Source organism: Lepus europaeus, chromosome 13 (genome assembly GCF_033115175.1).
Source record: "Lepus europaeus isolate LE1 chromosome 13, mLepTim1.pri, whole genome shotgun sequence".
In the NCBI taxonomy this organism is placed as follows: domain Eukaryota; kingdom Metazoa; phylum Chordata; class Mammalia; order Lagomorpha; family Leporidae; genus Lepus; species Lepus europaeus.
Genome location: NC_084839.1, coordinates 8,933,319 through 8,947,897, shown reverse-complemented (window position 1 = coordinate 8,947,897; position 14,579 = coordinate 8,933,319). Strand labels below are relative to the sequence as shown.

The following is a 14,579-nucleotide window of genomic DNA, read 5'->3' as shown; positions in this document are numbered from 1 at the left end:
CCTGGGGCATGGTCCTCGGGGTAGGCAGCCACCGAGGGGGACTGGGCTTGGTCCCTGGGATAGGAGGCAAAACCGACCGGATGAACCAGCAAGGCTAACTGTGAACTCTCCGCTCTGGGAGGACCTCCCTCCACCCCCACCCCATGCTGTGCACCAGGCACTGTGTGGGAAACCCACAGGCACGGGGCTGCTCATCTACCACAATGAAGCCCCAGGGCGCAAATGCCAGCCAGGCTTGATAGCCGAGGGACGTGAGGCTCAGAGACGGTACAGTCACCGGCCCAGCTGCAGAGCTCATCTGCGGCAGAACCCGGCCTGCCAGCAGGCCTGTCCGGCTCCAAACCACACCGCTAAGGCGCCCACATGGGGCGTGTGCCACCTGCCTGGCAGGGAGAGCCCTCGGCCAACACCGAGTGGCGAGTTATCTGTGAGCCGTGCAGCCTTCTGTGGCTGTACACAGCGGGCGCCCTGTGGAAGCTACTCCACGGCTTTTCTCAGGCTCAAAGCTCCTGAAATTAGTGTATTCAGACCCAGGCAGAGACTCCGGGGACAACGGTCACTAAGTACCCTGTGAATCGGAGGACGAACGGAATGATCTTTTTAAGAAATTTTTATTTATTTGAAAGGCAGACGGAGGGGCCAACACTGTGGCATTGAGGGTTGCGCCTCCGCCTACAGCACTGGCATCCCATGTGGGCACCAGTTTGAGTCCCAGCTGATCCACTTCCAATTCGGCTGCCTGGGAGAGCAGCGGAGGATGGCCCTAGGGCTTGGGCCCCTACAGCTGTGTGGGAGACCTGGATGAAGCTCCGGGCTCCTGGCTTTGGCCTGGCCCAGCCCCAGCCATTGCGGCCATTTGGGAAGTGAGCCAGCGGATGGAAGACTTCTCTCTCTGTCCCTCCCTCCCTCTCTCTCTCTTTCAAATAAATTAAATAAATCTTAAAAATAAATAAATAAATAAAAGGCAGACAGAGACAAAGAGAGATCTCCCATTGCTAGTTCACTTTCCAAATGCCCACAACAGGTGGGGCTGGGCCAGGCTGAAGCCAGGAGCCAGGAAGTCAACCCAGCTCTCCCATGTGGGTGACCAGGGCCTGCATTAGCGGGAGGCTAGTGTCGGGAGCTGGAGCTGGGATTCCGCTCTGTGCTGTGGGTGTCACAGGGGTGACTTAGGTGCTGTACCGGATGCCCATCCCAGGTTGACCGGTTGTGTGCAAATACACAAAGTTACACAGCGCTGAAAACCCCGTGAGCCCGGCCAGCACCCCGGGCAGGGAGCCCCTGCCGCTGGCTCCGTGGGGCAAGGTGAGGCAGGCCTCGGGCCGCCTCCCGCCCGGGGCGGGGCCTCACCGGTTCTGGCTGTACTGCACGTTCTGGGTCAGGTCCACGTTCAGGATGACGAAGTCATGCACATGGCAGCGGGAGAAGGGCTCGCGCACCTGGCTGGCCCTGGTCTTGCTGGACCACTTGCGCATGCCGATCAGGGCGTAGTGCGTGATGTCGGGCGCCGCCTCGATGTGCTGCATGACGTGTTTCAGGGACACGTTCCTCTCCGTCCAGGAAAACTCCCTGCTGGGGCCGGGATGGGGGGTGGGGAGACCGATGTCCCGAGGCTGGCACGTGAACACGGCAGGGCCCCGGCTTCCCACCTAGACCGGATGTGCTGGACGGGGCAGGGGCAGGTGAAACCCAGCACGACCCCAGCAGGTGCCGCGCCTTTAGCACTTATTATCAGCACATCCTGTGTGGAACGGGCTTCCGCTCTGTGTGAACACACCCTGGGCCCACGGTGTGGTTAACCCTCACAACACGCCTCCGTGTTAACACACGTTTCAACGACAAACAACCTGGCACCTGAAAGATTAGCCGTCTGCCGTCAGTCGCCCGGGTAGGCTGGAGGGGAGGGCCGGGGCTGGCTGGCAGCAGGAAGGGGAGCTGGAGAACCAGAGGAGCCCACTTCCGGCTGAGGGCATCAGTCAGAGGGGTGCGCTCAGCCTGAGCAAAGCCCTGGCCACGTCGCAGACGTGGCTTTCTGTACGTGGTCGTCCCTCGCGGGCCTGGCTGCAGGATCCCCAGGGAGGACAAGGCCGGGGCCCCTCGCGGCCCCACGGCATCTCACCTGCTCCTCTCCCCGGCACAGTCCACGTCCGCCGCGTTCCACATCACGCAGGAGTCGTCGGAGATGACGATGAAAGGCCAGATGTCCTGCGGCTTGATCCCAAGCTCCTCCTGCCGGCTCCGCTCCAGCTCCAGGTTGTGGTAGGAAAGCTCCTTGATCAGGAAGTGGGCGGCGCCTGCAAAAGAGCGACGCTGCACTCGGCTCCGCCCCACACCGCCTCCACCCAGGACACAGCCCGGTCCACCTGCTCACCGGGCCGCCCCCCCGGACAAGCCGGCCCGAGGGTCCTCCCACTGAGCAGGGAGAAAAGCCCTCTCCTGTTTGCTCATGCATTTTGTCTCTCCGTGCTAAGAGTGGAGAACATGAACTAAATCAGTAACCACACATTAACAAATGGGATATTTACAGTCAAATAAAATAGCTTTGGGGCCGGCGCCATGGCTTAACAGGCTAATCCTCTGCCTTGCGGCGCCGGCACCCCGGGTTCTAGTCCCGGTTGGGGCACTGGGTTCTATCCCGGTTGCCCCTCTTCCAGGCCAGCTCTCTGCTGTGGCCCGGGAAGGCAGTGGAGGATGGCCCAAGTGCTTGGGCCCTGCACCGGCATGGGAGACCAGGAGAAGCACCTGGCTCCTGGCTTCGGATCAGCGCGGTGCGCCGGCCGCAGCAGCCATTGGAGGGTGAACCAACGGCAAAAAGGAAGACCTTTCTCTCTGTCTCTCTCTCACTATCCACTCTGTCAAAAAAAAAAAAAAATAGCTTTGGAAGTCCAAAAGCAGGAGCCTGCATTTAGCCTGGCAGTTAAGATGCAGGACACCCACGTCCTGCATCAAAGTGCCTGGGTTGGAGTCCAGACGCAGCAGGGACAGCTCAAGTAGTGGGGGTCCTGGCCCCTCAAGAGAGACCTGATGTGAGTTCCCCTCTCCCAGCTTCGCCTCAGCCCAGCTCTGGCCCCCTGTGGGCACCTGGGGAGTGAGCCAGTGGACAGGAAGTCCCCCTCCCCCACCCAAACCAGCAAGCAAGCAAATGAAGAAATCTAATGTTTGACAGTGCCAGGGGCAGCTCAGCTCGCCCATCTCTACACCGTTCTCGCCAGTCTTCACCCGCAGACGCCTCCCCGAGCGGGGCCCTGAGCCGCGTACCCACTCCAGCACTGTTGAAGATGCTGGGCAGCACCAGCATGATGTGGTTGGGCCAGTACTTCTTGTAAATAGCCATCTCGTACTCCTTGACCACCAGCACGTGCAGGTGGCTGGCGCCGTCCATCGCGTGGTACAGGTTGAAGAGCCCGTGCTCGTGCCGCCCAGTCGTTGGCGTGAACGTGGGGCTCTTGATGTATTCGTGACTCTGCAAATACAGGCACGGTGAGTGGGCGTGTCTAAGCAGACACGGGATCCCTTCTGCGTCGTCCACGGCAAGACAGGGTCTGGGTCTGCACTTCTGGAATCTCAGGCAGCCTCGGGATTTTGCATTTACCAAAAAAAGGCAGGAAACGTGACCGGGTGCCAGCCCCCTCTCCATGAGCAAGCTCTCGAAGCCTGCGGCGGGGTGACAGGCCACATAGAGCAGAGGTGTGCATCCCAGCAAAGGCCACTGTAGACCAGCGCACAGCCCACAGCTAAGCCAGACTCCCGACCAAGGCCAGAACAACCACCCAGCAGAACCCTGCCCACATAGCTGGCCACAGAAACACAAGCCAAATAAAGGCTTGCTTGGGAATTCTTAGAACGCAATTCAAACTAACCGGCACATATCAGTCCGCCACATTCCGCACCCTCTCGTATTGGAATCTAAGCTAACTCTGTGCTCTGAGTTCATGCTATTCCCACAGGTCTCACAGCCTCCACATACGGACAACATGCAAGGCTCAGAAACAACACGCTAGACAACACAGTGAGTAAATGGTAGAGCAAGACTCGAAATCGAATCTGAGCAGCTCCACGGCCCAGGGGTGCACCTGCCTCCTCCCAGGTCAGACACCAAGCAGGTTCAGCACCGCTCCGCCTGGGTCCAGGCCCCCAGCTCAGGGATCCCCAGAAGCTACTCTGATGTGCCGCGTGGGGTGCCGAGTGTGTACCTTGTCTGTGACCAGCGGCAGCCGCATGCTCTCCAGCTGGCCTCCGGGTTGGCTGAAGACAAAGTGGTGCTCCTTGGACTTGGGGATGATGAAGTGGAGCCGGATCTCCTCTCCTAGCATGGAGTAAGAGAAGGCAAAGGCGTGCAGGGTGGACTCATAGAGCTGGGGTGTGAGGGAAAGGACAGAGCTTGTCATCAGAGTCTGGCCGACTTCCCAGAAGAACCCAGGCCCAGCCTGGCCACGACAGCGTGCAGGCCATGGCCGCCTCTGCCCCCACAGCACCAGAGACACCAGGGTGGCTTCAGTGCCAAGTGTGCCAGCCCAGGTCTGGCTACAGGAGCGCACACCTGAGGTGAGGCCCTACCCAAGTGGCTAGAGCGCGCTCATCCTGAATGCCAATCACACGTCTGGGGGCACCTCACTCCAGCCACCAAGCCCGCTGCCCCCTGGATGACCAAGTCCACATTCACAGCACAGATCTCATTTTTCATTCTAATCCATATGTTCCAGGCACAGTTACCATGTGCAATTGCATAGGAATGTGACAGCAGTAACTGCATATGCAGGTAATTTTAGGCACCAGGCATCCATCTGTCCCCTTCACACTGTAAGTAACAATCCTAGGCGGTGGGCACTGCTCTCAGCCCCATTTCACAGACATGGGGACTGAGCTTCGGAGCTCCGGGGTTCACTCCTACCCAAGTCTAGCCTCGCCCCTGTCCCTTCCCCTGCCTCCGCTTCCCAGCTGGCCTGCACCCCCATATCCCCACACCTGCTCTCCCTGCACCCCCACATCCCCACACCTGCTCCCCGCACCCCCACATCCCCACACCTGCTCCCTGCACCCCCACATCCCCACACCTGCTCCCTGCAGCCCCACATCCCCACATCCCACACCTGCTCCCTGCATCCCCACATCCCCACACTTGCTCCCCGCACCCCCACATCCCCACACCTGCTCCCCACACCCCCACATCCCCACACCTGCTCCCTGCACCCCCACACCTGTTCTCTGCAGCCCCACATCCCCACACCTGCTCCCTGCACCCCTACATCCCCACACCTGCTCCCTGCAGCCCCACATCCCCACATCCCCACACCTGCTCCCCGCACCCCCACATCCCCACACCTACTCTCCCTGCATCCCCACATCCCCACACCTGCTCCCTGCACCCCTACATCCCCACACCTGCTCCCTGCAGGCCCACATCCCCACATCCCCACACCTGCTCCCTGCATCCCCACATCCCCACACTTGCTCCCCGCACCCCTACATCCCCACACCTGCTCCCTGCATCCCCACACCCCCACACCTGCTCCCCGCACCCCCACATCCCCACACTTGCTCCCTGCATCCCCACACCCCCACACCTGCTCCCCGCACCCCCACATCCCCACACCTGCTCCCCGCATCCCCACATCCCCACACCTGCTCTCCCGACATCCCCATAACTGCTCCCTGCAGCCCCACATCCCCACACCTGCTCCCCGCACCCCCACATCCCCACACCTGCTCCCCGCATCCCCACATCCCCACACCTGCTCCCCGCACCCCCACATCCCCATACCTGCTCCCCGCATCCCCACATCCCCACATCCCCACACCTGCTCCCCGCATCCCCACACCTGCTCCCTGCAGCCCCACATCCCCACACCTGCTCCCTGTAGCCCCACATCCCCACACTTGCTCCCCACATCCCCACATCCCCACACCTGCTCTCCCTGCATCCCCACATCCCCACACCTGCTCCCCGCACCCCCACATCCCCACACCTGCTCCCCGCATCCCCACATCACCACACCTGCTCTCCCTGCAGCCCCACATCCCCACACCTGCTCCCCGCATCCCCACACCTGCTCCCCGCATCCCCACATCACACCTGCTCTCCCTGCACCCCCACATCCCCACACCTGCTCCCCGCACCCCCACATCCCCACACCTGCTCCCCACATCCCCACATCACCACACCTGCTCTCCCTGCAGCCCCACATCCCCACACCTGCTCCCCGCATCCCCACACCTGCTCCCTGCAGCCCCACATCCCCACACCTGCTCCCCACATCCCCACACCTGCTCTCCCCACATCCCCACACCTGCTCCCCACATCCCCACATCCCCACACCTGCTCTCCCCACATCCCCACACCTGCTCCCCGCACCCCCACATCCCCACACCTGCTCCCCACATCCCCACACCTGCTCCCCGCACCCCCACATCCCCACACCTGCTCTCCCTGCACCCCCACATCCCCACACCTGCTCCCTGCATCCCCACATCCCCACACCTGCTCCCCACATCCCCACACCTGCTCCCCGCACCCCCACATCCCCACACCTGCTCCCCACATCCCCACACCTGCTCCCCACATCCCCACACCTGCTCTCCCCACATCCCCACACCTGCTCTCCCTGCACCCCCACATCCCCACATCCCCACACCTGCTCCCTGCAGCCCCACATCCCCACACCTGCTCCCTGCATCCCCACATCCACACGCCTGCTCCCCACATCCCTGCTCCCCACATCCCCACACCTGCTCCCCACATCCCCACATCCCCACACCTGCTCCCTGCAGCCCCACATCCCTACACCTGCTCCCCGCATCCCCACATCCACACGCCTGCTCCCCACACCCCCACATCCCCACACCTGCTCCCCACATCCCCACACCTGCTCCCCACATCCCCACACCTGCTCCCCACATCCCCACACCTGCTCTCCCCACATCCCCACACCTGCTCCCCGCACCCCCACATCCCCACACCTGCTCCCCACATCCCCACACCTGCTCCCCGCACCCCCACATCCCCACACCTGCTCTCCCTGCACCCCCACATCCCCACACCTGCTCCCTGCATCCCCACATCCCCACACCTGCTCCCCACATCCCCACACCTGCTCCCCGCACCCCCACATCCCCACACCTGCTCCCCACATCCCCACACCTGCTCCCCACATCCCCACACCTGCTCTCCCCACATCCCCACACCTGCTCTCCCTGCACCCCCACATCCCCACATCCCCACACCTGCTCCCTGCAGCCCCACATCCCCACACCTGCTCCCTGCATCCCCACATCCACACGCCTGCTCCCCACATCCCTGCTCCCCACATCCCCACACCTGCTCCCCACATCCCCACATCCCCACACCTGCTCCCTGCAGCCCCACATCCCTACACCTGCTCCCCGCATCCCCACATCCACACGCCTGCTCCCCACACCCCCACATCCCCACACCTGCTCCCCACATCCCCACACCTGCTCCCCACATCCCCACATCCCCACACCTGCTCCCCACACCCCCACATCCCTACACCTGCTCCCCGCATCCCCACATCCACACGCCTGCTCCCCACATCCCTGCTCCCCACATCCCCACATCCCTGCACCTGCTCCCCACATCCCCACATCCACACGCCTGCTCCCCACATCCCTGCTCCCCACATCCCCACACCTGCTCCCCACACCCCCACATCCCCACACCTGCTCCCTGCAGCCCCACATCCCTGCACCTGCTCCCTGCAGCCCCACATCCACACGCCTGCTCCCCACATCCCTGCTCCCCACATCCCCACATCCCTGCACCTGCTCCCCACACCCCCACATCCCCACACCTGCTGCTGTCTGGCATGGCCTCCAGCTGGGCTTTGTCCTCAGCTCGGGCAGCCTCTTAAGGGCACTGCCTCACAAGACAGGAGAGACAGGAGGCAGAGCACCTACAACGGTTCTGTGCTCCAGCCAGGGCCCTACTGAGGTCACGGAGCTTTGGGGAACAGTGAGGAGGGAGTGAGAGCCCGGGATTTGGAGAGGAAGCAAAGGGGAATGAAGCCAAGGAGGAGTCACAAACAGGTCCTAGGGTTCTGGGAGGTGATAGAAAGAGGACAGAGCGGGCAGAGGCAGGGAGAGGCAGCCAGGAGCCAGCCTTTGCCCTCAGGATCTCGCACTGGCCCACCTTAACATCCCTCACCACCTTGGACATGGTCCCAGGCTGTGACCCCAGATCTGGGCACCCCCAGCGAGCCAGGACCCAGGGGCTCGTTCCTGTGCAGCCCACGGGCGAGGGAGTCTTTGCCTTAATCTGTAATGACCACTGCCTGCACTTCCGGAAATCAGCCGGACTCACACCCTTGAGTCCATCCCAGCTCCTGATACCCCCAAATCCAGGAGAGCTGTTCACGTGTGTTTTGTGACACTTTGAAAGAAAACCTTCATTTCCAAGAACAACTCGTGTTTGGAAAGTTTATCTGCAGCAAACAGGATTACCCAGCATCCGAAGGGCACTGTTCTGGCTCTGCCCACGGACACCACAACCTGCAGCCGTGCGGGATCGACACAGGCAGAAAATGTGCCGCTGGCTGAGCCCAGGGAAGCATCAGACAGACGGCCAAGGCCATTCTGAGCCTCTGAAGATTCGCTTATCCTTTCTAATTCCATCTGCAGGAAAAGCTCATTTTTTTTTTTTTTTAATTAGTGCTACAGGAAGACATGCGCTACTTTGAAAAGTTCAGAGCTGCTGGCCACTGTGCAGTATCTCGCACACTGCCTGGTACACAGTAGGCGCCCAATGCATGCAGATTCCTCCCTCTCCAGTAATCAGGCTCTCTGGCTCTCTGCTCTGACACTGCTCAGGTGTGCGTCCACTCCCAGGTGGTGAGTGGTAAGGATGGAGACTGAGTCCACTCACACCTGCTGCCCCAGGACCTGGCACACAAGCACCCAGTGAGTGCCACCAGACTGACTCCTAGAAGCCCCAGGTTCCAGAGACGACGATGACAGCCGTGCCAGTGACCCTGGCCGTGTCGCTGTCCCATGGGGTCAGCAAGACCCTCACAGACGCTGAACGGCATGGGAGATGCCAGGGGAGCAGGAAGCAGGACTTCCGGCACTGTCCGTCTGCAGAGGCGTGGACCAGGGTGAGACACGCGCCGGCAGCCGCTGGACCCGTGGCCCAGGACGGGGGGCCGTGGCATCCCGGGGCCTACCTGGTAGCGGGGGTGGAAGCCCATGTACTGGTGGCACTGCTCGCAGTGGTGGTACGTGTCGTAGGCCGCGTACTTGGACAGCCTCATCCGCGCTGTCTGGCGTCGCACGTACAGGTCCTCGGGCTTCCGAGACGTCCCCCCGTCTGCACAAAGTGCCCGGGTGTTAGGGAGCAGCAGCAGGAAGTAAAACAGCTTCATCCCCGCCTCCTCAGCCTCAAACCAACGCGGCGCTCACAGGAACCGGCCAGGCGGGGGAGCCTTGGAACCGTCGAGGCTCGCCTCTCACATCCCGCCCCACGGTGGCTCTACCACGGAAGGAGACCACAGCCTGGGGGGACAGACTCAGAGACTGCTGGTGCAGTGTCTCACTCGTGCACCCGGCATCCTCCTCCCCACGGACGACGGACACTGGTGCAAGTGAACACGCAAGTCCTGCAGTGCCTGCTGGCAGGGTCATTTGGACGCCACACCTCCATCAGAGCCGCTCAACGGACACAGAAAAAATGCAGACAAAACTGTTGGTCTGCAATGGAGACCTCACACGGAATGTTCCAGACGCTCCGAGTCTGCGCTTACGATCCCACTGGCCACTGATGCACCGTGGGAGGCAGCGAGCCCCAAGGAAGGAGGAGCGAGCCACACAGGTCCTGTGTGACACGGCCGCTAGACTCTCAGGCAAACCCACAGCTGCCACCCTTTGGCAGCCAGAGCCTTTGGCACACTCTGACCACGACCAATTGGCAAGCGGTGCCATTGCCACTCGGCAGTGCCCAAGCAGCAAGGCTCCCCTCGCAGGATCGGTGGTGGTCTCTCCCTCATCTGGGAGGTTGGGAGGTTGGGACCTCGGCTCCATGCTAGGCACTGCTCATGCATTTACCACCTCCAGCTTTCCTGGCTAACAGCAGCGAGTGAGCCCCGTAACGGGCTCCACCCGTGGGCTCGGGGAGGAGGGGGAGGGGTGAGCACCTGACCTTCACTCGTGATGCTCTGCTGGTGGGAACAAATCAGACTGGCGTCCTCGTACTTGGGGTCGTGAATGATGTAGTCGAAGGGCAGCTTCTTGAACAGCTCCAGCTCCGGCCAGGGGTCGCTGAGCTGCAGGTAACGCCAATCTGATTCTTCTCCGAGGCCTGGGGGATGGGCAGAAACGCGGGTATGTGGCAAGACAGGAAGCGAGAGGGAGTTGACGTGTGGAGCAGAACTGTGCGAGGTCTGTGGGTCCCTGGGCGAGCCCACAGTATCCTGAAGGCTCCTGGCACACATGCTGTTTTCAGGACGGTTCCCACGTGGCCAGGTGTACCCACATCTACTCTGCTGAGACGGACAGGCTCGTGCAGCTACCCACGGGATGGCTCTGCCCTCGGCCCCTCATGCTGACCTCCGGTCCTCCCAGGGTCCTGAGCCCACCCACAGGAGTCCTGTGCCTCTGCTTCTCCCCAGCACCAGGCCTCAGTCTACCTCGCTGGTTCCCAGCACCAGGGGAACACAGGAGAGCCCCTTCTTGTCTCCAAATACCCCAATGCTCCCAGCCAGTGCAGCTCAGCTCCGACCACGCCACCTCCAAAAAGTGCTCCCATGTGCCCAACCCATGGTTTCCCCCTCTCAATGCCAGCAAACCGGGTGCCCAAACCACACTCTGGCATTTGCCATCTATCACCCTAAGTCATGCTAGGTACACGGCACTCACTAAATGCTTATTGGCTAAAGGGGTAAATCCATGCTGTTGATCCGTCTCACATTATGTATTATGTAAATACTAACATGTATGAACACACATACTCCTACTATACATGGCAGGGTGCTTGTCTATAGCAGGAAGTGGAAGAATATTCACTGTGAATTTAACAGGTGCTAAGTGTGTAACGGCATGCTATAACACCTGTCAAACAGGAAGTGTCCCTGTCTTAAGGAAGAAGAAACTTAGGCCATAAGAAGGATTTAAGAGAATGGACTTTGGAGCTGGCGCTGTGGCACAGTGGGCTAAGCCTCTGCCTGCAGCACTGGCATCCCATATGGGCGCCGGTTCCAGTCCTGGCCGCTCCTCTTCCAATCTGGCTCTCTGCTATGGCCTGGGAAAGCAGCAGAAGATGGCCTAAGTGCTTGGGCCCCTGCACCTGCATGGGAGACCCAGAAGAAGCTCCTGGCTCAGCTCCAGCTGTCGTGGCCATCTGAGGAGTAGACCAGCAGATGGAAGACCTCTGTCTCTCCCTCTCTGTAACTCTGCCTCTCAAATAAGTAAATCTTTAAACAGGATTTGATGTTTAGCACAGCGGCTCCAAGTCCTGCCTTTGTCTTCAGCATATCCCACAGAGTCAGGAGGCAGGAAACTCAGCAGGCCAGTGGCTTTCAGCAGAATGTAGTTCCCAAACCGTGGGGAAAGCACAGGCAACTGGGAACCTGGCTGAACAGCCCCTCCCCTCCAGGGAAGACCGAGGCCGCCCTGCCTCCTGGGCCCACTCCTCCACGTCACAGCCCCAGCATAGCCGAGGCGTCCCCCAAGGCGCCGTCAGACGCCAGCACGGCCACAGAGGCCCCCACACTCGGTCTCATGCCCAGAGCCGCGGGTTCACCTCCCAGACGGAGCTGACGAGCCCTGGGAGGGGACGGGGGCGCTCACACAGCCTCACTGTCTCCAGGGCAAGCTCAGCATCTCAACCGGAGCTCCCGCAACTCCCCCAGCTCAGCTGCGGAGGAGGAACCTCCTCCGTGGGCTCCCCACCCTCCACAGGGGACGTCACATCAGTTAACCCCAGCTCAGCACGCGAGGAATACCAACACCTATCTCACGCCGCCGAAGTGTGGCCGTGCCCAGCGCATTGGCAGAGGCTCCCTAAATAGCAGCTGCTTTAGTACCGGTCACCACATCCCTACACAGCCACCCAGGCCCCCGGCCGTGAACCGCGAGTCCCGTGGGGGGGGGGGGAGGCATTCACAGGAGGCGCCGAGTGCGCTAGGCCAGGCCCGAGGGTCCGCACACAGAACTCACGGATATTGACCTCCTCTTCATCGTAGACGTCCACCTCCGTCAGCCGAATGAGCATCCGGGACAAGATGCCCAAGAACTGCAGGTAGGCGCCCGTCTTCCCGATCTGCAAAGACAGCCGATTGGAGCCCACAGCCCAGAGGCCACGCCCACACACTGGGCTCCGGCTCGGCCACTGGCCGGGCCTCCTGCCACTCATCTCATGGCTAGACCGGGTCTAGGCAAAGGCATTGAAGGGAGCGCAGGCTAAGCAGGCGGCAGGCAGACAGGTGGGCTCCAGGAGCAGGTGGGCTGCCTGCTAGAGGGCATCACGGACACACCTGCAGTCGTCACCAGCCCCGTCCTTAGGCTACTTTTAAGAGGACTGAAGAGAGGGCTGAATCAAAGGCAAGGTCTCAAGAGCTCCTTGGGGGCCGGCGCTGTGGCACAGCCGGTCAAAGCCCTGGCCTGCAGTGCCGGCATCCCACAGGGGCACCGGTTTGAGCCCCAGCTGCTCCACTTCCGATCCAGCTCTCTGCTGTGGCCTGGGAAAGCAGTGGAAGATGGCCCAAGTGCTTGGGCCCCTGCACCTGTGTGGGAGACCTGGAAGAAGCTCCTGGCTCCTGGCTTCGGATCAGCACAACTCCAGCCGTTGCGGCCAACTGGGAAGTGAACCATTGGATGGAAGACCTCTTTCTCTCCCCCCCCCCCCCAACTCTTTCAAATAAATAATCTTTTTAAAAAAATTTAAAAAGAGCTCCTGGTACAATTGTAAATTGCCTATTTTCAGATTAAGTGAATTAATATGAATGATCTATGTTTTTTTTTATTTTAAGGTTTATTTTATCTCCGAGGCAGAGTGACACAGAGGGATCTTCCATCCACTGGTTCACTCCCCAAATGGCTGCAAAAGCCAGGGCTGGGCCAGGCCCAAGCCAGGAACCTGGACTCCATCCGGGCCTCCCGCACGGTGGCAGGTGCATTAGCAGGGAGCTGGCTGGAATCGAGGCAGCTGAGACTCGGCCGGGCTCTCACAGGGGATGCCGGAGTCGCAGGTGTCGGCTTAACCTGCTGCACCACAGCAACGGCCAGAAACTGCCTGCTTCTATCGCTGTGTCCACGTAAGGTAACAAAGTTCGCTGCCAAGACACAAAATGGCATCTCATTTCTCTCCGCCCCAGCCCAGGGAGAGAAAGCTTCTCCTCTTCCTTCCTCTGCCACAGATCCTGCACCCCCGGCCCAGCAGGCGACTCCAGCCACTCCCAGTGCCTCTCGGTAACAGCCGATTCGAGACGCCACAGGCAAGCCCGGGGCCCTCCCTGCTCCCACCCCCACAACACAACTGCTCCAGGGCCGGCTTCCAAGCCCTGAGCTCAAGACCTGGTCCGCAACAAGAACTCAGCGAACACTGGTGAATGGAAACAACATCCAAAAGGAGACTAACACGAAGCCGGGAAAACTCGGAAGTGTCTGCGACCCGAGCAACAGACCCAGGGTGAAGACCCTCAATATGTAAAGAGTTCCTACCAGTCAACAAGAAAATCAGAGAAACAAAATCACTGGAGGGGAATATCAATGAACACATAAAAATGCATTCTGGGGTCAGCACTGTGGCACAGTGGGCTAAGCTTCTGCCTGCAGCACTGGCATCCCACATGGGCACCAGTTCTAGTCCCGGCTGCTCCTCTTCTAATCCAGCTCCCTACTATAGCCTGGGAAAGCAGTGGAAAATGGCACCTGCGTGGGAGACCCTGGAGGAAGCTCCTGGCTTCAGATTGCTGCAGCTCCAGCCACTGCAGCCATTTGGGGAGTGAACCAGCGGATGGAAGACCTTTCTCTCTCTCTCTCCCTCTCTCTGTAACTCTACCTCTCAAATAAATAAATAAATCGTTTTTAACAAATGCAGTTGTGTTTCTAGTCACCTCAGTAATGACACTATACTATTTTCACACACCAGAGAGGCAAAAATTCTAAAGATCAGTAACATCCAGCAGGGTGAAGATGGAAAAAATATTTTCTTTTTTTCTGTTTTTTTTATTAGAAAAATTAATATATGCTCATTTTCAGTAGTCAAAAAATTGCAAACTATTAAGATACTATTTTCAGACACATCTACTGATGCGTCTTCCTGATACCACACCACACAAACACGCATGTGATTCTGCCAATGAACTATTTAAATTCCTCCGAGAAACAGCAGCCGAGAGACCGAGCTCAATTCCTACGGCTGAATCCCTCCACCCGGGTGTGCCCCGATGTAGTCCACCAAGACCTGGACTCTGCTTCCAGGCTGTTCCCCAGGGTTCACACACACAGCTGAGCATTCCGACATGTGGTCCTGCGGGGTGGACCCCTGGGGAGGGACTTGCTGGGGCCAAGGCAGCACAGCCCCGCAAGCTCCCACATCCTTGCATTTCCAAGCGCGGCTGTTCTCGCCCTGC

The 14,579-nt window shown here is 60.1% G+C and overlaps 1 protein-coding gene across 3 annotated transcripts in view; it reads right to left on the bottom strand.

The window, feature by feature from the left end:
• The window catches only part of GREB1 (growth regulating estrogen receptor binding 1), a 63,276-nt gene that overhangs the window by 5,538 nt on the left and 43,159 nt on the right, over window positions 1–14,579 (bottom strand). For all 3 annotated transcript variants that reach the window (XM_062210130.1, XM_062210131.1, XM_062210132.1), the window contains exons 22-28: window positions 12,163–12,265; window positions 10,148–10,306; window positions 9,177–9,319; window positions 4,194–4,355; window positions 3,259–3,463; window positions 2,120–2,294; window positions 1,351–1,569 (exon numbers count right to left, since the gene is read on the bottom strand). In XM_062210130.1, coding sequence (XP_062066114.1) covers window positions 1,351–1,569; window positions 2,120–2,294; window positions 3,259–3,463; window positions 4,194–4,355; window positions 9,177–9,319; window positions 10,148–10,306; window positions 12,163–12,265 — 1,166 coding nt within the window. The remainder of the gene's footprint in view (window positions 1–1,350; window positions 1,570–2,119; window positions 2,295–3,258; window positions 3,464–4,193; window positions 4,356–9,176; window positions 9,320–10,147; window positions 10,307–12,162; window positions 12,266–14,579) is intronic.